Here is a 23825-nt window from a genome sequence, read left to right on the forward strand (position 1 = left end):
TTTTTAAATCGTGCTGCGTGATAGCTGGGACACCCTGTGTATATATATATATATATATATATATATATTGTTACAGATGATCGATGTTTATTCACAGGTGAAGACCAGGATGGATGGGCAGTCAGCACGATGTCGCCACCTCAATGTAGCCGTGGCTGCTGCTGAGTTCTTCGTTCTCCTCCTCTTCTCTCTGGCGAAATTTCTGAACAGCAAAAACAGCTGCAAGGCATTCCTGCTGAGTGACTGTGTAGTTTCGCTCAGAATTGCTGCAGCAACGACTGGCATAGGCAACAACGTGTTCGGCGTCGTTTCGCTGTTGAACAAGTACCGCTCCAATGCCTATTACGCTGGCGTCAGTATGAACTTCGGTAGGGGAACACGGATAAAAATGACGCAGGATGGGGTCTGACGTAAGTAACAATTTAAGTTGATGGAACGATGACTCACATTCTGGGGTCCAGTCGAACGATACATCCTTTTGCAACAGACGCGTCAACGGGTGGACAACGTCGGCGAATTTTGGGACAAAACGACGGAAATAAGAACAGAGTCCCAGGAAACTGCGCAGTTGCCGCGCTGACTGCGGAGGCTGGAAGGCACTGACCGCTTCAATCTTGCGGGGGTCCGGTCTGACTCCATCTTTGTCGACTAGATGACCGAGAAGCAATGTCTGTCGCTCCCCAAACCTACACCTTCCAGAGTTGAGAATCAAATCTGCTTTCTCCATGCATTTCAGAACCAGGCTAAGACGCTCTTTATGCTCCTCAAAAGTTCGGCCGAAAATAACAATTTCAGGCAGGTATCAAAGACATATTTCCCACTTTAGACCGCGGAGAATTGTGTCCATGAATCTCTCGAACGTTGCGGGCGCATTGCAGAGCCCGAACGGCATAACGCGCTCTGACTTGGTCTTTGGACCGCAACCGGCGTTCGCTGGCGCACCAGAGGGCCCATTCTTAATTGTCCTTGCTTTCGTGGGATTACTTTCGGAAGCTGATAAGTCGGCTTTGGAATTTGGTCCGGCGTCTGCGCCTCGTTCACAGGGTCTGTGACACATGCGGACGACATTGTGTTGCGAGCTAACAACAAAAGGGATTTGCAATGCCTGGCTAATATCTGTGGACAGGAAGGCGAGAATTTAGGTCTCAAATTTAGCATTAAAAATCAGGTGTTATGGTATTCAATGAAAACAGTGAACAGACAGTTTCAATACAGAGCCAGGAAATATCTCGGTAAAAGAATATAAATACCTTGGTATATGGATAAACGAAGACAATGACACAGAGAAACACAGAGAAAAAACAATAACAGAGATGGAGTAAAGAAATGCGGCCATAATGAAGCGCAGAGCGTAATGGGGACACGATAGGTACGAGGTGCACCGGGGCACGTGGAAAGCTGTAATGGTACAAAGGACGGTACGTTGGGGCATGTTGGTATTCCATACAGAAAACATTCACAGCGCGAAACGACAAGAACACACAGAAAAGATACATGGACAAGCGCTGATTGTCAACAGACAATTTTATTGAAAGCGTCAATTGAATTTTATTGACGAACGTGACAAGAACCAAAAAAATGACAATGTGTATGGTAGAATTGGCACGAAATCACTACAACAATGCATCGTATCAAGCTCTAAATAAACTTGGCCAGGTTCTCCGGCTTATGGAGCATAACAGACGGACACGTATCAAAGAAGTAGGCTTGAGATAGCGCCACGCTGCGTGACCAGACCGGCAATGCAGTGGAGGACTTGCAACGAGGTTAATTTCGGCTCAGTAAGCATTCAGGCCTGCGTCGCGGCATCAGTCTGCTTTGCCGGTAGCCATTTCATGCTTACTCTCGATTACGGGAGAGCCAGCATTTTTTCTATCGATATGCGTCATTTATTAAATGCGAAGCATTTGTTGCCGGCGGCTCTGTCCGTCCCTCCCGCGGCGTCCCACACCCCCACAGCGCATGCGCGTCCCCTCCCCCTCTCTCTCCTCTCCTACGCTCCCCTCTTTCTCTCCTCTACTAATCCGGGGCGGCGCGCAGGACAGGTGGTGCGACAGCTGCATACTCCGCTGGGGGCGCCACAGTAGTTCCGCGGTATGAAAAGGAAGGAGCGCGCGCGCCTCATTCTCTCACCTGTGCAGTGCCGCGAGTAGCGCTCGGGCCGCTGCCGCGAAACCATCTCCCGCTCACAGTGGCGTAGCCAGAAATTTTGTTCGGGGGGGGGGGGGGGGGCTCAGGTTGCAGCGCAGCCTCCTCCTTCTAGAATTTGTCGAGGGATCAAATACACGAATAATAACTGCATTGCCAATGCCATTGTATATTAGATGCTGCAAAGGAATTATTGAACGCTACGCACTGTCAAGTAAAGTATGTATTTTTTCATAAAAGAATATATTCGTATGTCCCAAAAATTGTGGCAGAAATAACTGATATCAATGCTGCCGCGTTTTTTTTCTATTGAATAAGTAAAGAAAATGTCACACGAACTTTAGAACTATATCAGTCCGAAACCAGCAAAGCAGTGCATGCAGCTGATATGAAAAACGTAAAGGCTATGAAATGAATAAGTTGAGGACAAATATTTTGATGAATCTTTGTCATCAAGAAGCTTGTTTACAGTTTTGCACATATGCAGCGGCCAGGAAAGAACCTCAACGACGCTGTCCCTCGCTGCAATAGATTACGCAAGAGCAGCTGTTACCGGTCGTGTATTATAATTACGCCGAGATTACACTCGCAGCAGTGAGTACAAATAAAAAGTAGGATTTCTGCTAGATATAAATTAGAAATGCGAAGATAGAATGGATTATACAAATGCGAAGATACAACTCGCTAAAGGGCAAAAAAGAGTCGCTGGAAACAAAGTTCACTGCTTGTATACACAAAACCTCGCAACAAGATATTCAAATATACGTCTAAGACTCCAATAAATCTACGTATTTAAGCAAACGTCACTCTATATAATGCGTCAAACAAGAGAATAGTAAAGAGATAGTGAACTTTGCGCACAGAAAGACAGATGATCTAGGCAAGAACAAAACTATGAGCGCAGAAATCGTGATATGTACTCGGGCCATGCGGCGGTCGCGACAGCGCCATATGGGCAAAATAATAGAGGAATAATGCAGAAATCCTACGAAAATGTGTAATTTATCTGGCTGCACAGCGGCAAAAATTATTCTGCACCCAAAATTAAAGGAGGGTATTGCTTCGTTTCAAAAAAGAAATAAAAGCAGGTAGCTAAAAAGGAAAGAAAAAGACAAACGAAAGACAGTGGCGTCGCCAGAAATTTTGTTCGGGGGGGGGGGGGGGGGGGGCGGTCTCAGGTTTCAGCGCCGCCTCCTCCTTATAGAATTTGTCGAGGGATCAAATACATGAATAATAACTGCATTGCCAATGTCATTGTATATTAAATGCTGCAAACGAATTCTTGAACGCTGCGCACTGTCAAGCAAAATATGTATTTTTCATAAAAGAATATATTTGTATGTCCCAAAAATTGTGGCAGATATAACTGCTATCAATGCTGCCGCGTTTTTTTTTCTATTGAAAAAGTAAAGAAAATATCACACGAACTTTATAACTATATCAGTTCGAAACCAGCAAAGCAGTGCATGCAGCTGATATGAAAAACGCAAAGGTCATGAAATGATTAAGTTGAGGACAAAGTTGAGTTATGTTAAGGACAGTTGAATATGTATAAATAATAAATATTTTGATGAATCTTTGTAATTCAAGAACCTTGTTTATATTCTTGCACATATGCAACGGCCAGGAAAAACAAAACCTCAATGACGCTGTCCCTCGTTGCAATAGATTGCGCAGGAGCAGCTGTTACCGGTCGTGTATTGTAATTACACCGAGATTATACTCGCAACAGTAAGTACAAATAAAAAGTACGAGTTCTGCGAAATATACATTAGAAATGCGAAGATAGAATGGAATGTACAAATGAGAAGATACAGCTCGCTAAAGGGCAAAGAAGAGTCGCTGGAAACAAAGTTCACTGCATGTATACACAAAACCTCGCAACAAGATATTCAAATATACGTCTAAGACTCCAATAAATCTACGTATTTAAGCAATCTTCACTGCATATAATGCATCGAACACGACAAATAAACATGTTGCGCAGTCACAGATAGTAAACTTTGCGCACAGAAAGACAGATTATCTAGGCAAGAACAAAACTATGATCGCAGAAATCGTGATATGTACTCGGGCCATGCGGCGGTCGCGACAGTGCCATGTGGCTAGAATAATAGAGGAAGAATGTAGAAATCAGTACGAAAATGTGTAATTTAGCTGCCTGCACAGCGGCAACAATTATTCTGCACCCAAAATTAAAGGAGGGTATTGCTTCGTTTAAAAAAAATAAAAGCAGGTAGCTAAAAAGGAAAGAAAAGGACAAACTAAAGCCACACATGATGCGACAAGTTGAACTACCCAATATTGGAGTGTGTTTTTGGCAAACGCCGCGTGGGCCGGGCTTTCAATGAGCAAGGTCGGTCAAAATTGGTTATTGATGTCCTCGTAATTTTCGTTTTCGCATGTTAATTTTGATCATGATGCTAACTGCTAGAGTAAACGGCTAAATATTCTGCGGTTTTAAAAGCTAACGAACAGTCATACGTTTTCATAATTACGAGCTTATGGACCTGAAGGAACAGAGCATTGCATTGCATTGAACAGAGCCAACTTGCATTGATTTTTGCTGCTTCGGTATCTAAAGGACAAACTTCTCTCGGCGGGGAAGTTGAGCGAAGCGGTCAATGACTTCGGACACGTTGATGCCGACGTCTCTGTGGGTGTATAGAAGTGCCAGCCTAACCATGCGTTCCACAGACATTGTAGAGCACAAGTAGTTTTTATTGCGATAGCAATTATATGGACACTTCAACCGGATTTCTGCCGTCGCCGTCGTCGTCGCCGTCACCGTGAGGTTCCCTATAGATAAAATCTTCGCCGCGCGCCGTATGCCCGAGCCGAAGCGTGCGGTGACGCGCGCTATCACGGAGAGCGAACGCACTCAATCTCCCACGCGCAAGCAAGGAAGCGGAAAGCCAGCGCCGGAGGGAGCGGAGGGGGGGGGGGGGGGGCGCACTTCCACTCTGCCAACAACCGCGCTCGTCGCTCGCTCGCACCGTCGCCACACGGCTCTGACCTTTATGCGCCGTGCATTCGCCGCTCAGTTTCCGTTGAAGCGATAGACCGCACGTACCTTCGCCCGTTGGTGCGGCGTATGCGCTTGCTGCCAGCGTTTTGACAGTCGTTGTCTGCAGTCATTCAGTGTGCTCTATTCTCGTTTGTTTGTGCGCGCTCACACCACGCTTGTTCAATCAGTTAGTAATAGTCGGGCCACATTTTCCAACGCACGCTACACATGCAATGCTGCCCGGGTCGGCAATGCAGCGCTACAGGTGTGTCCCTTCGCACGCGCTGCCCACGGGAAGCGCTTCTCATCAACACCACCGTTTCACACGCGCCTTCTCGTGGTCATCGAGTCTCTCTCCATGTCGGTCTACTTACGCCGCAGAACACCTGCTTACTGAATCAGCTCATGTTAACTACAATTCATATTGCTACCAAAGCCGCTCACCTTCGTATGACATTGCTGTGTTGCTATCGCATTCATTGCTTCGCCCTTAGGGCGAAACTGTGACATTTTTTAGTGAACTCTCGTTAAAAAATATTCTCTCTGCGCTGGCAGTACTCACTGGAAGGGTAACTAGAATCTACAGCAGTTTGTACACATTTACATAGAACCTGCAGTCGCAATGAGAGAGGGCATATATTCCGGTGCTAAAATCTAAAACACTCCCTCGATGTCGTTGGCATCCTTGTTTAGGTACCTTGCACAAACAGTAGGCTGTTCGCTTCCAGCGATATCCGTCATTTCCTCAGGAAGTATGGAGACGCAGCATGCTTTTGCAACTACGCTTTCTTTGATAATTTCACCATACCTTTCTATAATTTGGTTTTGTGCATCTGGGCTTAAATACGAGGCATTACTGGGGCAACTTTCCAAATGGTTCTTCAGATATGCGCCTCTAGAATCAGCTCGCATGCGAAGAAGCGCTCTGAGAATACCTGTATTTTAAGCGGGGGCTATGCCTAAATCTATAAAGCCACTGTCCCTGTGGCCACGGAGAGCCCGACCTTGTCGCCCGCAAAAAGAATTTCCTCAATAATAGGTGATTTAGGTCATTTAAGTCAATAATAGGTCATTTCTTCTGTTTTCTCATATTTTACTTTGCCTACCCTGGTCCAGCTGATTTGACATTGGGCACGCTTCCTTAATATGTTTGGAGAAAATTATCAGCTGCTAGCTCACATTCACGGTGATATTTCATATTTTTGTGTGTGTGGAAGATTGCGAGCGCGTGCTTTCATTTCTGGAACGGCTTGGACACGGGGGCTCCAGTTCACGCATGTTGGACCAAGTTTCTAAGAGCATTAACCCCATAAAGTTCCACAATTGAAAATCTTGTAAAGCACGCCTTTGGAAATGTCAGTGCACCTTTCGCATCAAAGCTTTGAGAACTTTATACCCATAAAGTTTCGTAATTGAAATCCACTCACTCCGTGGATTCCGCGGCCGCTGCGAGATGCCGGAACGCGCCCGCTCGCTATCGAAAAGCCCTTGAAAGTTTGTGCTCGGATGGGTCTCCTTGCGTTACGGGACTCCAGATGCAAGGGCGTTGCCACAAAACCCAGCCCAAGTTCGCAATGTTTGTGCCGAAATGTCTTTTCGAGCGTGAAAAAGACGTACACAGAAACGAGAATGATTCTCGGCATCGGTGGTAGTTTTGGTCGGCGGTGCATGCCGGCACGAAAAAATTTCGGGGGGGGGGGGGGGGCTCAAGCCCCATCATACCCCCACCCCCACCCCCCCGCCTGGCTACGCCCCTGCCCGCTCAAGCTAACCATCTCCCCGCTGCGTCGCATCCACACATCGTTCCCTTTAGCGGGAGCTGGAGTAATTTTTTTTTGTTTAGAATGCTTTCTCTCTTCTTAAGCTACAGTTACTCTAATACACATTCATCTTGGCATCCACTGTTGCTTTGGTTTTATTGCTAGCCAATTTTTCCGGGGTGTTTACAATTTTTTCTTGCTTCATTTCAACTACTATACTGTAGAGTAACTGATACCTCGTAAAGCACAAACACTCGGCAGCAAGTGTAATGAAGAACACTTTTCGAATGAACAGAAAATTTAAATAATGATGAATAATCATAGTGCTACGATACGGGAGGACGCTTGAAAGTGAAGGAAGACGACGTGAGTTCGGACTGTGACATCATTGGTCCCTAGGCCTCTCGCATCCATCATTTCCATTAATAAACGCATCTCACCGTAACAGCATTGGTGGAGGTGCGGGCGTCATCGTGGGACGATCATCACGAATACACGGAGCCTAGTGGAAGGTTTCGTGATGTGCGTGAGGCACCTGTGTGCTTCCAGTGCGGTGTCCGTGGACACGTGGCTCGATTCTGCCCTGAGCGCCGCCGCGGACAACCACGGTTTTACGAGAATCCGCCGGCGTCTCCTCGACGGAACAATCGGCCCGGTAGTGATCGCTGGACAAGGGACACGTACTTCGGAAACAGTTTCCAGCAGAACTCCCGTGGTGACAAGTTCATGGGCAACAACTACCGACAGAACACCCGCAGCGAGTCGCCCGCCTCCGTACGAAGCTTGACGCCCCCAACTGCACGCCGGCGCCGTTCTCCATCGCCTGGTCGCCGTGTCACTTCCTCACCGCCGGGAAACTAGGTGGTGCGGCCGATGGAGGTGAGGTCGCCGAACATTTGTCACAACACACACGCATGCCTCCACCAGTTTCGATGATGCAGAACAAGGTTCACGTCCTCGTAGACGGACTTCCGACGATGGATTTGATAGACACTGGAGCAGCTGTTTCGGTTATGAGTTTAAATTTAAAATCACTGCTAGGACCCAAAGTGATGTTTTGCTGGGACAACTGTGCCACATTCCGTGCAGTGAGTGGGGAGTCGCTGTACCCTGTCGGGATGTGTGTTGCGAGTGTAGCTTTAGGCCACAGACTGTTCAAGGTGGAATTTGCTGTTCTGGCTAGCTCCACGCACGACGTAATCTTGGGGATCGATTTTCTACGAGAGTGCGGCGCCACTGTAGATTGCGGCGCTGGTGAAATTTTGTTATCCGCTTTTACTGAGGGGTCTCCGCGCTGTCATGGTACCCTCGCCGTCACTGACGATATTTGCTTGCCGCCCCAGTCGATGAAGAGAGTGCCCATTGATACACCTGCTGTAGACTCTGGAACGTTTGATGTCCTTGTGGAGCCGGTCCCCCTCAACTGCGCCAAGAAAAATGTGCTCCAGCCGCGTTGCGCAATTTCTATAACCGATGGGCGATCCTGATTATGGGTGCTGAATTGTTCTAGTGATCCTGTCGTGCTACCAAGTAGAATGCGGCTTGCCCTCTTCGAACAAAATGCGAGCAGCTGTTGTATTGCAGCTTTAAGCAACGAAACAGTAGACCACGTGGCTGTCACTCACCCTACAAGGACAAGTTTCTGGGTATAGTCAACAAGTCGTTGCCGTCAGAGAAGCGCCGGGCCTTGGTCCACGTCCTGACCAAGCATGCCGCAGTCTTTGATTTTGCGCAGAGCGAGGAACAATTTAATGTGCCAGAGTCACGTACTCGTCACGTGATTGACACGGGATCCGCTCATCCTATCCGGCAGAAACCGTACCGTGTCTCACCTGCAGAGCGCAAAATCATTGCTCAACAGGTGGAAGAAATGCTCAAGAAGAAGGTCATCCAGGAGTCATGCAGCCCTTGGGCTGCACCTGTGATCCTTGTAAGGAAGAAAGACGGTTCTTGGAGATTCTGTGTGGATTACCAACGTCTCAACTTTATCACCAAAAAGGATGTATACCCGCTTCCCAGGATTGATGACGTAATTGACTGCTTGAATTCTGCCTCGTATTTCTCCTCCGTGGATCTAAGGTCCGGTTATTGGCAAATTCCCATGCATTCGGATGACAAGGAGAAAACGGCCTTTGTAACCCCAGATGGTCTGTTTGAATTCAATGTAATGCCGTTTGGCTTGTGTAACGCCCCAGCCACGTTTGAGCGCTTCATGGATACTATTCTGCGTGGACTGAAGTGGGAAATTTGTCTATGTTATCTTGATGACGTTGTAATTTTTGGCCGTACATTGACGAGCACAATCGCCGTCTTGACATCGTTCTTACATCTCTTGAGAAAGCTTCGCTCACCTTGAATTCTAAGAAGTGTCACTTCGGCAACCTTGAGACTCTGGTTCTTGGTCATCTTGTCGACAAGCATGGCTTTCGGCCTGACCCTCAAAAGGTCGCTGCAGTTAGCAGCTTCAAACAACCGCAGTCACTACGAGAGTTCCGAAGTTTCTTGGGCTTGTGCTCGTACTTCCGTCGCTTCGTGCCTAAATTTGCCTACCTGGCTTACCCCCTGACATGTCTACTCAACAAGGACGTGCCTTTTCAGTGGTCAGCAGAATGCGAGTCATCGTTTAAGCCACTCAAGTTTGTAATGAATTCAGGGCCCTTACTTCGCCACTATGACCCATCTGCTGCAACCGAACTTCACACCGACGCCAGTGGTATAGGCCTCGGGGCCGTCTTGGTTCAACGGCATGACACCATAGAACATGTGGTTGCCTATGCCAGTCGTTGTTTAAGCAAACCTGAGCGCAACTATACGGTGACGGAGCAAGAATGTCTCGCGGTCGTCTTCGCTGTCCACAAGTTTCGCCCGTATATCTACGGACGCAGATTATCAATTGTCACCGACCATCACTCGTTATGTTGGCTCACCGGACTACGCGACCCATCCGGCCGTCTTGCTCGTTGGGCCATACGATTACAAGAATATGACTTTGAAGTGTGTTACAAGAGCGGTCGTCGTCACGCTGACGCTGATTGTTTATCAAGGCTTCCCCTTTCGACGACCGAGTGTGACGCAGGCAATTTCGATTAATACCTAGCAGTTGTTGACCCTCTATTTCCTGACCTTACCACCTTTCGCACGGAGCAACGCAGCGACACCAGTATGGCTCCTCTATTTATCTCCGAAGCTAATGGGCAATGCCGTTACGTTGTAAAGGATGGCATTCTTTACAAGCAAAATTATTCTGGCAAGGGTGCCCGTTTGCTTCTAGTCGTGCCGACAAGCTTGCGACGTGATGTGCTCCAAGTAATGCACGATGACCCTACATCTGGACATAGGGGATTTTCCAGGACGTTTCAGCGCACACAAGAACGTTTCTTCTGGCCAAAGATGCGCCAAAGTGTAGCACCATACATTGCGACGTACGCTGCTACAAGCGCCCAAGCGCCCAACTAGCGGCCCTCCCGGACTTCTGCTTCCCATCACGCCCCCTGCTTCACCTTTTGAGGTAGTTGCTGTTGACCTGCTCGGCCCTCTGCCGCGATCAGCGACAGGCAACCGGTGGATTATAGTATGCGTCGATCACCTGACACGCTATGCAGAAAGTGCGGCGATTCGTGCAGCAACGGCCGCTGAAGTTTCACACTTCATGCTCTCATGCGTCATTTTACGCCATGGATCCCCTCGTGTTATTATCAGTGATCGTGGCCGGCAATTTGTTGCCGATGTGGTTGAAGAGCTTCTCCGGCTTTCTACGTCTCATTTTCGTCACGCCACCCCGTACCACCCACAGACTAACGGTTTAACTGAACGGACCAACAGAACTCTCATCAACATGCTTGCGATGTATGTTGATTCCACTCACAAAACTTGAGACACTGTGTTGCCTTTCATAACTTTCGCCTACAATACCGCAAAACACGAGACCACCGGATACAGCCCTGTTTTATCTCCTATACGTCCGCCAACCGCGTACAGCTCTCGATTCTATCCTTCCGTTCTCCGAAACCGCCGAAACTTCTCTGGCCGAAACACTTTGCCGCGCACAAGAGGCCCGGCGCATCGCCCGCCTTCGTACTTTTGCCTCCCAAGAACACTCTAAAACCCGTTATGACGAGCGCCATGAGCACGTATCGTACGAGAAAGGCGATTTGATGTGGCTATGGGCGCTACTTCGGAAGCGCGGCCTATACCAAAAGTTCTTGGCCCATTACACCGGCCCCTTTGTCGTTATGACACGTCTCAGTGATGTCACGTACGTGATTTGTCGACTCTTGTCTACTGGCCGCCGCTCAAGCAAGACCAACGTCGTCCATCTCACCCGTCTTAAACGTTTTCACCACCGCAACTCCAACTGACTCGCCCGGTGGGCATCGTCTGCAAAGGGGGGAATTGCTACGATACGGGAGGACGCTTGAAAGTGAAGGAAGACGACGTGAGTTCGGACTGCGACATCATCGGTCCCTAGGCCTCTCGCATCCATCATTTCCAATAATAAACGCATTTCACCGTAACAATAGTACCGGGTTTGTTTTTGTCAAATAGTACAGTTTCAATATTTAGAAACAGAGTTCTAAAATTGTAGCAAATAGCAAAGCATGTCATTGTAGTGCCATGCAATGAAATTACAGCAGCCCGTACTTTTGACGGCTAATTTATGTTAATATGGTGGCCTGCTATGCAGTGCCATGGAATGAAAACACTGAATACTGCATTTTTTACGCTAAATTCCTGTAAATGTGAATGTTTGTTTTTGCCGTGCCGTCGAATGAGATTACAGGTGTCTGCATTTTTTACGTGAGTTTACCGTGGATATAACCGCGCGTCTCTGCAGTTCTCTGAAATAAAATTACGGACGCCTCTACGTATTACGATACATTGTTGCCAGCAGAAGCTACCGGGAAAGTCGAATAAAAAGAATGGCGTATTTTTACAGTGCGGTCAAGACTACTAAATACACGCACCGTCAAATAATTATTTACTGAACATACTTCTTAATATTCTGTTTTAATACATAGTTCATCAGTTTTCCTTGTTGAATAAGAGCTTTGTTGTTGTGTTTGCCAAAGTAGATTTCGGATAACACAAAATGTCTTGTCGTTCTTATGCTCATTGAAAACTTGTACAAATAGCCATGCTGTTGCAAATTAAGCTTTTTTTTCCCTCTCCCTACAACCTATGTACACAACTTGTAAATAAGCCTATCGTGATCTTTTTGCCTTCAGTATCTCTTATTGATGATGTGTTTAGTGGCGCAAGGGCCAGATATGGCCAAAGAGCGCCATGCAATTGGTGATGTGTGACAACGATATGGCAATGCAATGGGCAGGTAGATTTCAATAGGTAGATGTTACTTTGCTGTAAAAGGGCCTAAAAATCAGTCGCTGTAAAAGTGCGTAAAATATATGGGTACTAAAATAATGAAAATGGCAGTAAGAGGTGCTGTGACTGTAAAATTTATGTTATAGAACGATCATCGAATAAAATTTATCAGTACGGAACTAGCACTACCGCCTCACGAGGCCCCCAAACGCAAGGGTATGGAGGCGTGCGCTCTACAATAACTACTATTGCAGGAGCACCCTCTAGTGAGAGAGTGCGCTACGACATTCCTGGGCTAATAACATGTAGCACTACATCATTTAGGTAGTTCAGAACTGCTTTCACATTAAAAAAATGATGCTGAGCCCAGAAACAATGTTGGCTGCAGTGGGATGTGGTAAGGAAAGGCTTGCGCAAAGTGCTTTTTCCGTTCGGTTTCTGCTTTCTTACACACCACAAGTAGGTGTAGGACGTTGAGCATTTCACGACATCTTCCATATAGTGGAGGTTGGTTTCCAGTGAGTAGGTAATTATGCGGAGCCTATACGCAGTCGGCAGAACAAGACATCAATTCGTCGCGTTTTCGTTATGGAAGGCCAGAATCACATGAAGCTTGAAGAATTTGTTTATGCGTCCCACAGGCGATGCCAGTGACTTCGCAGTTTCTTTCGTAAAGAAGGCTTCACGTCTATGGCAGGAACAGCAGCAGTAGGAGTAGATTGCGCTGTATTCGTTGTGGCCATTTGGTCTGCTACCACATTACCCGCAATGTGGCCAGGTATCCAGCATACAATCACACTCTGGTTAAATATATGCGCTGTACACAGAACGAAATTACAGCTAAATGAGTACACGATTTTTGTGTTTGCAGAATGACATTAGGGCTTTTACAACGCTTAGGGAGTCTGTAAATATAATTGTTTTTTGAAGCTTTGATTTTCTTATGTGCTTCAGATCTGATAATAGTGAGTTAGCCGTAAAGATACTCGTTTCCGGGAGTAGTACACCGGATTCCGAGAAGGATGGACCTACAGCTGCATAAGTCATATGACTTAGAAGCGTCTGTGTAAAACTCTGAGCATTAGTACTTGGACTGGAGTTCTAGGAAATGCATTTTAATATGTGCTTCTGGCGCGTGTTTAGTGACCTCTACAAACGATGTGTCGGAATCTATGAGCTGCCACTACCACGGCGGTAACAGTTTCGCTGCAGCCATAGGGAAATGTTCAAGAACTGAGGTTCCTCACACGCAGAGAGGACGGCTTTCTCGCTCCAGTTCGGTTATGAAAGAGTGTGGCAGCGGTCACATCGTTTATTGGTGAATAAGAAGGATGTTTTGGTGAATAAGAAGGATGTTTTGGACTGACTCGAGAGACGCGATTAGGTAAGCTTGATGAGGTGACCAGATAGGGGCTGCGAATTCTACTTGTGGCCTTACGAATCTCTGATAGGCGATTTGTCTGGTGATGGCAGGAGCATCGCGCAGGTTACGTTTAAGACAACCGAGCGTACGTGAGGCTTTAGCAGTTATTTTTTCGATGTGCGCAGACCATGACAGGTTAGGTGTAAGGAGAATGCCGAGGTATTTGTTGGTGCGAGTAACGGGTTTCTTATCCAGTGAGTAATCCAAAGCGGTAAATGTCTTTTTGCGGGTGAATGTTATTAGTTTGCATTTATCAGTGTTTAGGGTCATTTGCTAAGAAGAGCACCAGTTAGTAATAGGGTCAAGATCTCGTTGAAGAGCGACGTGATCGGAAGGTGAGCAGATTTGACGATAGATCACACAATCATCTGCGAACAAGTGAATGGATGACGTTATTTCGGATGGCAGGTCATTAATATAGATCAGAAAAACTAATGGTCCGAGTACGCTTCCTCGTGGTACGCCAAATGTTACATCGCTGATACTGGAAATATAGTTATCGACGACGGTGAATTGCTTACGGAATGACGAGAAATTTCTTATCAAAGATACTATTAGAAAATCGATGTTTAAGCATGAAAGTTTAGCTATGAGACGGCAATGAGCAATGCGATCGAAAGCCTTAGCGAAATCTATGAAAATGGAATCCCTCTGTGGGCCGGCATCCATGTTAAGGAAAATATCTGTAGTCAATTCGATTACTTGTGTTTCACATTATAGTCCTTTTCTAAAACCATGTTGATGTTTAAAGAAGACTTTACTAGTTTCCAAGTGATTTGCTACGTTTGAAAAGATTGTGTTCTAATAGCTTACCGGGAACGCTTGTTAGTGATATTAGCCGGTAATTGTTAACAGTGCTCTTATCGCCAGACTTAAAGAAAGATATAACTTTACCGACCTTCCAATCATACGGAACTTCCCATGTTGAGAGGGACTGTTGAAACAAGCGAGGAAGGGCGGTGCTAGAGGGTACTACTGTATATTTTAAGATTTTTGAGTTTACACCGTCCATGCCGGAAGAAGTTGAAATCTTAGGGTTGTTGATCAGCTCAGCAACGCCAGTGGTTGTTATATTGATAGGGATCCTATATGGATATAAGAGTTCGACAGGTTTTGGTATTTTCGAATGCTCTATCTTTGTAAATACGGCCATGAAGTAATTGTTAAAGATAGATGCTGAAAGCTCTCGTGCAATCGGCAAGCCAGAACTATCAAGTAGTTTGGAAATGTCGGAATCTTTAGCGGGAGAGATCATTTTCCAAAATTTTTGGGGGTTGTTTTGAAGCAGTGATTTCAGATCGCAAGAGAAATACTTTTGTTTAGCTTGACGCAAGGAATTGCAGTAGGCTGCATCACAAGACTTCTGTTTGCTCCAAGATACAAGTGTGTCCACACGTTTGGCAGTCTTGTAGAGACGCTTCTTTTTATTTTTTAGAGTACGAAAAGCTTTACTGAACCATGGTTTCGATGAGTTTACGCGAAGTGAAATCTTTGGTATATGCGCATGTGCTAATTTTATTAACTTTTCTTTGTACAGGCACCAATTCTCGTTCACTGTCCGCTCAGAAAAAGTTGCTAAGAATGACGACGTGAAGCTTTCCAGACCATTGGTAATAGCGTTGACGTTTGCTCTTTTGTAGTCAAATACTTGTTTAGTTTTCAGGTGACGTGAGCATGAAGGTGTATGAACTCTGAATTGTAATAAGCGGTGGTCACTGAACCCATCCGCAAAAGTGATAGTGTTTACCCTCTCGGGCGTGGACGATAGAACAAGATCTAAAATGTTATTGATACGAGTTGGTTGGTCGGTTAATTGCACAAGTGAAAAATCAAGTGTTAGTTGAACGAACTCACAAGATGCACGTGATTGGCCTCGCAAGTTCTGCCAGTCAATGTCTGGAAAGTTAAAGTCACCAAGAAGAAACATGTCAGCTATGTTATACTTGGATCGAATAGAGGTAATGTTATCGTGTAATTTGGAAATAAAATTGTAGGAGCTATTGGGTGGTCTAGACTCGAAGGCTTCGGCACAAGAAATGACGTGATATGTTATCTTTATGGCGAGCAATACCCCACCACCTCCTCTGTCGTCCCTATCTCTGCGATAGATAATGTAATCGTTAGAATCGGGTAGAACTTCACCATCCGTAATTTCTATGTATACATAGCTCGGTGAACTCACTCAAACGTCGGCTCACTAAGACTTCCGAACTAACCATGAGTCTGAGTTCGTATGAGCCTGGCAGAGTAGAATTTTGGTGGATATGAGTACGAGCAAGCTCGGTTGAGTAAACTTTTAGTGCATATTGGGACGTGGTAGTCAGGGCAAGCTCATATGAGTAAAATTTGGTGAATATGAGTCGGAGCAAGCTCGGCGAAGCAGATTTTTGGTGAATATGACTCAGTGCAAGCTCGCCTGAGTAGAATTTTGATGAATATGAGTCAGAGCAAGCTCGGCTAAGTAGATTTTTGGTGAATATGACTCAACGCAACCTCGCCTGAGTAGATTTTTGGTGAATATAACTCGGTGCAAGCTAGCCTGAGTAGAATTTTGATGAATATGAATGAGCAAGCTCAGCTGAGCAGAATTTTGTTGAATATGAGTGAGAGCAAGCTCGGATAAGTAGATTTTAGGTAAATATGACTCGCTGCAAGCTTGCCTGAGTAGAATCTTTGTGAATATTAGTCAGATCGAACTCGGTCGTGCATAATTTTGGTGAATATGAGGCAGAGCAAGCTAGGATAAGTAGAATTTTGGTGAATTTGACTCTGGGCAAGCTCAGCTGAGTAATGATGCAATATAGTTATATGAGTTTATGCAGTAATACATGTAATTGCAGGCTCATTAGCAACATTGCCTCAATGTTGATGGGCAAGACGTGAAGGACTGCACACTTTATGAGCTGCGGACATGCAAGAACCACCCACACTTGAAAGGTGCTATCATTCACAGGAAGGAATACAACCGGCTAACTTCACTGCACAATTTTTATCTGCTTTTGTTTAATGAGTTATCTACGACTTATAAAAACCAGATGTCTGCCTGCTTTTCGCATTATTGCTCGTGTTTTACAGGAAGTAGAGACAGAGAAGCAAGAAAAGGCAAGGATGTTTATGGCGACGTAGTTTCTTAGAATACTGCGATATGTTACAACCAGCAAAACAAAAGTAATTCGATGCACTGAAGTAAGTGAAATATTACCTTTTAATGTGAGGGTTAACACAGATGTAGTAAGGATACAAAGTTTGCAACACACTGAAGGTTTATTGTGTTTTTGTGCAGGAGAAAAATGATACATCAGAAAAATGAGAAAAAATCTGTTTAAATATTGCTTCGAAAACAAATTGACAATACTGTTTATTCCCAGTCAAAGCGTTAAATATGCTAATGTAGAACGCTGATTACGATAGATAGTTTGCACGTTCGCTTTGCGAGCTTGATAAGCAGTCGCGTCTCACAGCGGAAGTAACTGAACCTTGAAATGAGACAATTTATTGGGGAAAATGCGCATGAAAGCCCAAACCAACCGAGTGCAACTAATGATCGCGCGTCTAGCGCGACCTATTGACGTAGCATTTGTCCGTAGTTGCATATTCTTTAAATTGTTCCGTCCGCAAAAGCATACCGCGCTACAACTGTGGCATTTCCGTATATCGCGAGTAGTTTCTACAACCAGAAAATTGGGACGACATCCGAAGGTCATGCCTTCCCGTGAGGGACACCTCATAGTATTTACCAACTCGCAACGCGTGTGAATAACGGAAAGTCACGCAAAAGTACGCACTATCAGCACCCAAATCCAACCTAAAAAAAGCGACGCGTGATTAGCAACGTAGCCTGCCAACAAACGCATAGAAATCAGAGAACCGAATCTGACCTACGAGTTTTTATCTGCACTGTTCGCGTGTCGGTGCTGATGTACGTACCGATTGCGCAATCCAAGGCTCCACTCAATGTTCGAGGCTTGTTGAGCTAACATTTATAGACAAAAAAGTATGTATAAACGTTGCGTTGAGTGACCGCCGCCATTTTACAAAACAGACCGCGAAATAGCGATCAACCGGTTGGTCGCAGCCAAAAATTACAGAGTTGGCACTGCGACTGCGATTTTCGTCGCATGCGACGAAATCGCACTTCCGGTGCGATGAAAATCGCCCCATGTGCCTTACAGACTGTCCCAAGAGGGCTTGTATTCCACCATCACCAAATATTTCAACAAAGCCTTCATAGAAACTGTTCTATTTTGACATTTCTTTCACATTCATATGGTTCAGTTATTCTGCAAGCGTGGGTTTCTGAGCGTGCGGTCGTAGGCTCGAAACTCACGTTCGGATGTATTTTGTATTATTCCAGCGATTTGTCTTATGTGGCGGACAGACGGGTATCCTCGTTGGGTAGGCGTTTAAAATGACCATGCATTGGGTCCATGTCCCTAAGTGTTTAAAATATTCCGGAGTTCCCCAATAGCCTCATAATCATACGGTGGTTTTGGCAAGTAAGGCCACCAAATTTAACATAAGCGCTACTTAAATACTGCTCATATTCGTTGTATCATTTTCCACATATTAGAGAAGCGTCTTAATGAGCAGCGTCCCAGTGCACGCACACTCTCACGCGAAGAAATGCTTCTCACGCAAGCAACAGATCAGTACTAGAGGTCTAAAACACTAATAATTTTTATACACAGTTTCCTTAAATTACGACCATAATTCCAAATGACCAGACAGAACGGCAGCACCCGAAACCACCTACCGACTCAGCACAATTAGCTTGTACTGTAATTGCTTACTGTAATTGTACTGTAATTGCAATTAGCTTGTACTTCAGTGATTGTAATCACTGAAGGGAATTCGAGAAGCCATAAATCTTCAAGTTTTGGAATGATTTCAGCAACACGATGCACAGTTTCTAGTGCATGCTTAGATGTGAACCCCTGCACCAATGTCACCGCTTGCCGCCCCTCCACAAATAAACATAACAGAATGACTGAGGAAGCCAATATTCTCAGCTAGATTAAAGAAAATCTTACCTCCAGTATCGTTGAATCAAGCTTTTCACATAGAAGCGGCATAAAGAACTCTTGGATGGAATCTTCCGCTGATTATATATTATCAGAAATCCACTGTAAAGATAGACATCAACATTAACACCTTATATATCGCATTTTACGAGATAGTTGTTTACATCAGCGACACCTGCGACCTTTGAAATAGGGCTACATATTCAAATGGAAGCATAGACTTGCACACCCGACTGAGCCCGCTGTGGCATTGCGCTGATAAGCCCAAGGGCGCGGATCCTGTCCGTGGCGCCCGCATTTCGTTGGGGTTCGCCCGTTCACTGCACATTGGGTGCACGTTAACTAAGCCCACAATAAATGCGCAGTCCCACGAGTGCCTTATATCGCGCTTCTTGGAACTCCCAAATTATTCTTACGGGCAAATCTAGTTGCCTCTGTGCCAGCCATCGCTTTTGGTTTCATTTTGTGCAGAAACAAATCCTTGCAATACGCTTGCTCACTGCGCTGTAATGTTGACGGACACCACTGCCATGAGGACCGAAGCAAGTGCGTTCAAAATGCATGATTACGCTCGTAGCACCACGAAACACGGCTCTCTGTCCTACCCCTGTGTGACATAAAAGCGTGCTTTGAAATCAAGCACTTCCCTCTTCCACGAGCACTGTGCGCAACTCGCAATTAGACGCATAGTCACTTCAGCAGCATCGACGAGACTTTATCGCGCAGCACAGCCTTCTTTTGCACTGCCCTATACAGCGTTTCACTGCGATAATAGGGTCAATTGAACGAATAATATTGACCCAAAGATTTCGGGTTTACATAGCCGTTTTGAAATGTAGAACCGTGGAACTAGATTTTTTTGACGATTCCCTTTCGAAAATAAAGATGTACCTTGATGTTTGAAACTAAGAAGTTAATTATGTATGTAGAGCAATTACCGAATAGATTGCTTTTCTTGAAAATGACGGCCGCCTGGGCAGATATGTTGTGATTTGGTTTCAGTAAGATTTGTACACTTTTTTTAAAAGAAGTTTTCAAGTATAAGAAAACACTGCATAGGTGACAATGAATTCTGTCGTTCTTTGGGCTAGTAAATGCTGGTGGTGAATACTGTGGAATGAAATAAAAGCATTACATCACGCATATCATGCGATCGAATGAGTGCTAGGCCATGAAGGCGTCCGAGCATATCGGTTCATACGTGTGGTGCTATATTGGGGTAAAACTTGCAATATTATTTCGAAAATAGAAAACACTGACGTACCTGATGAAGAAAAACATGTCGACACAGAGCCAAGCGTTGTTAATGAACTGGAACGGAATGTAGATGGCATTTTTTTGGAGCTCCCTGAGAGCGCCTGTTAAAGAAATGAAAACAAGAAACACATTAAAGGCACAGTTGTCGCGATGTGTTGAGACTGAAGCTTGAGTGCGTGCTTCCCACCAGCGCAGTAGATCCTATGCAGCGCAGTGTCCCCCCCCCCCCTCCCCCATATGGCAAAAAATAACCTTTAAGTGTTTTCCTTTCCATAGACGTGAGCGACAGGCACGTGAACCTTGCGTGTGTCGTCAGCGACTGGTGGGCTCTGGCGCTGTGCAGTGGGGAATATTCAGACATGTGGCGAGTTGAAATGTTTGCGGTACATTGAGACGTGAGACACGGATATACGGTACTAGGTATATAAACGGTATATATATAAACGGTATATATATGGTACTAGGTATATAAAGAAGTGCCAGGTAACCGTAACTTTCATCTGCTACTCTGGAAGTGACATAACAAAACAATGTTTTTGACTGCTACGTGAGTTTCAGGTCAAACAATGTGCTAGGGTGCACTTTTTTATCGCCACTCAAGCGTGATATTCCCCGTTCACTTCAAAAGTTAAAAAAAAAAACGCTCACAAAGACAAACTCACAATGAAATTGTGCATTGCACTACTCTGCTCTATACCTTAAAGGGCCTCTCACCACCATCGCCATAATCACCAGACTATTTTTACGTCCACTGCAGGACGAAGGCCTCTACCTGTAATCTCCAAACTACCCCTGTGTCGCGCTAGCTGATTGCAATTTCCACCTGCAAATTTCCTAATTTCATCACCCCACCTAGTTTTCTGCCGTCCTCGACTGCGCTTGTCTTCTCATGGCACCCATTCTGTAACTCTAATGGTCCACCCGTTATCTACCCTACGCATTACATGCCCTGCCCAGCTTCATTTCTGTCTCTTAATGTCAACTAGAATATCTGCTACGCCCGTTTGGTGTCTGAGCCACACTGCTCTCTTCCTGTCTCTTAATGTTACGCCAATCATGTTTCGTTCCATAACTCTTTTTATTTAGCTGACCACATTCGTTGTTGCTCGCACAAGCCAGCATACAAGGCGTTTTTCGAACGAGCACGTGTGTTGCGCAAATTCAGCACTCAGAAAAACCAGGAAATTTTTGAAGCTCTTTGTATCTCTAATGAAAACGATTACTGCGTCAGTGCTCCTTCTGTTGTGCTCGGGAAGAAACAACTTGATTATCTCTGGGCAAACGTGTGTCTCGCATTAGCTATAGGTAGGGCGGGAGATGTGCAAGATTGTACATGAGTGATCTGAAAAAAAAAGGATTTTTTTTCTCTTTTGGTTATCGACGCCTCTGATGATTGTGACCTGGACCAACGAAATATATTGGGGGGGTGCGGTGCACTAGCAGCGCCCCTCCCCCCTCTCACCCCCAGTATACATAAAGCCCTGTTTTCGCTAAATAAAATTCAGTTGAAGTCCGGCGTTCGTGTTGTCCTTGTCTTCTCGTCCGTGTTTAATTGTGCGCTTGAACTATGTTTCATAATGCTATTCCTATAATATATGCCGTAATTGCCAATTGCTTGTTCACCAGCCCGCTTTTTCCGCACTTTTGCATTCAAGTCGCCCATGACTACAGCATACTGAGCTTGCAAGTTTCTCATCGCGAATTCAACATCTTCATAAAACTGTTCTATCTCTTCATCATCGTGACTGGAGGTTGGAGTGTAGGCTTGTACTAACTTCATTCTATACCTCCTATTCAGCTTGATTACGACGACTGCTACCCTCTCATTAACGTTCTTAGCTGACAACTAATTTGGCACACTAAATATATTGCCCTGATATGACTAATACTGGCGGCATCATATTTATCGGCATAAATTGCGTCGGCATTTGTCTTTGTATTCGGAATATTTCCAGCCGAGGTAAGGTGATGCACCCACGAATAGTTATGGCGTGGCTGCTAACCAGAGCATTACGCTATCAAGTCTTCCACAGATCAGAGTATCCGTTTACACACCGGTTGTAGAAGATACACATGCGATGGCTTCACAACTTAAGAGGCGCGAAGCTTGAGTGTTTGACCTGTCTGTCAGAGCCACACCTTAGGCATGAGGCCGATGAGTAGGTCGTACAGGAGATCAATCGGTATTTTAAGTAATGCAGCAGCAGTAATTGGTTTAGGTGGCGAGCATGTGTGCTATCATTATTGATCACAGCACGTTCCTTATCGCAAAACGATAAGGTAGAGTCGTGTAAGGAAGGTTACATTTGGTCATTTATCGTTTCTTGAGGAATGGTTTCACTTCGAAACTGTCCCGCAGCCCTTTTCGTACGGCGCTCAAGGCCGGTGTCCTTGGAATCAACCAGCAACGCAACGTGCGTCAAAGTTGAAATGAAATTATCAATATTTATAAAACAAAATTTACTTGTGTATACCTCAGTGGAATAGAGAAAGATTTCTTAGCATACTTTTTTCGCTAGTAATTCGTAATTCTTGTTGCTAACGTCGCGCTTCACCTGCTCCACGTAGGAGGCGAGCTAGGAATCTGTACGGCTACGGCGGTGGAAAATAGTAGCGAGGACAGTACGAAATATCAATCAAGCGATAAGGAAGAAGGGTTACATTTGGTCATTTATCGTTTCTTAAGGAATGGTTTCACTTCGAAGCTGTCCTGCAGCCCTTTTCGTACGGCGCTTAAGGCGGGTGTCCTTGAAATCAACCAGCAACGCAACGTGCGTCAAAGTAGGAGGCGAGCTATAGGAGTCTGTACGGCTACGGCTCAGGGGTGATGAATGATCTCTAAGCTAAATACTACGTCCGCGGAGGACCGTGAGAACTCACTTGTACAGCTTTGATGTCGTCACTGTCACTCAGATGGCATACATCTGGTAAGGATCGTTTTTTTTTTTTTTAGTGTTATCACTGTGCTGAAGTAAAATGCCATCAGAAAAGGCGAAAGCTTGCGCTAGGCCGCGCAAAGCTCAAGACACAGCGAAGCTGACCGATTGATTGCGTCTCTTGGTTGTAGCTAGGTTATCTCTCTCTCTCTTCCTCTCTTTCTCGACTTCTTTGTCTCTTTCTTCCTCTGTTTCTTTCTCTCTCTCTCCTTCTTTCTCTTTCTTTCTCTCTCTCTCGCTCTCATTCTCGCTCCCGAAGGAAGTTGTGTTGCAATCGTCAATATACAATGCAACCATATCGTTCCCATAAATGCACGTTCTGCAAGTGTGGTTGTATAGCGCACTGTTGCCACATTCGACAGCAAAATTACACAAAAAGATACATTCGAGGGAGCAGTCTCTGGAAACTGGCTTTGCGCGATCCCGTTAATATTCGGGCATGCTTAAGAAGGCTTCAACTCTTGGGAGCCATTCAGGCTCTGGGGTTTTAAACTGGTACACAGCAATAATTCTATTGATGCTTTACTTGAAATATAGTGTTATCGACTTCGCGTCTATGTCAGCGTTCCGAACTGCCATCCTAGATCGCCAAATGCTGTGGAGGCCCAAGAGCATAATGAGGTAAAATGAAATACCATCCTCATTTTCAACTGGCAAAAATTGTTTACCGAAAGAGTCCACAGGTAGGTCTTTTTTGAGAGTGTGTTGGTAAAATTTCCCAAAAGAAAAATGCTTCCCAACAATCTAGGAATACATGCTCGATCGATTCTGGCTTCCGACAAATGAAACAGTGAGTCCCCCAAGGTAAAAAAACAGAAAAAAACGTATATAGTGCAGTGGTTATGACGCTCGCCTTTGGACCGTGGGTACCCGGGTTCGAATCCTGCCTTGCCAAGAACGTTCATTTTGTTTTACTATTCATTTATTTATTTTTCTCGTGCGACGAACGCA

General features: G+C 45.3%; 1 protein-coding gene across 1 annotated transcript in view; it reads right to left on the reverse strand.

The window, feature by feature from the left end:
* Positions 1 to 23825, reverse strand: part of LOC119447504 (nose resistant to fluoxetine protein 6) — a 515692-nt gene that overhangs the window by 172256 nt on the left and 319611 nt on the right. Inside the window, exons 7-8 of the mRNA XM_049660741.1 lie at positions 19946 to 20039; positions 18691 to 18783 (exon numbers count right to left, since the gene is read on the reverse strand). Coding sequence (XP_049516698.1) covers positions 18691 to 18783; positions 19946 to 20039 — 187 coding nt within the window. The remainder of the gene's footprint in view (positions 1 to 18690; positions 18784 to 19945; positions 20040 to 23825) is intronic.

The sequence above is a fragment of the Dermacentor silvarum genome, chromosome 1, assembly GCF_013339745.2.
Source record: "Dermacentor silvarum isolate Dsil-2018 chromosome 1, BIME_Dsil_1.4, whole genome shotgun sequence".
Classification (NCBI taxonomy): Eukaryota; Metazoa; Arthropoda; class Arachnida; order Ixodida; family Ixodidae; genus Dermacentor; species Dermacentor silvarum.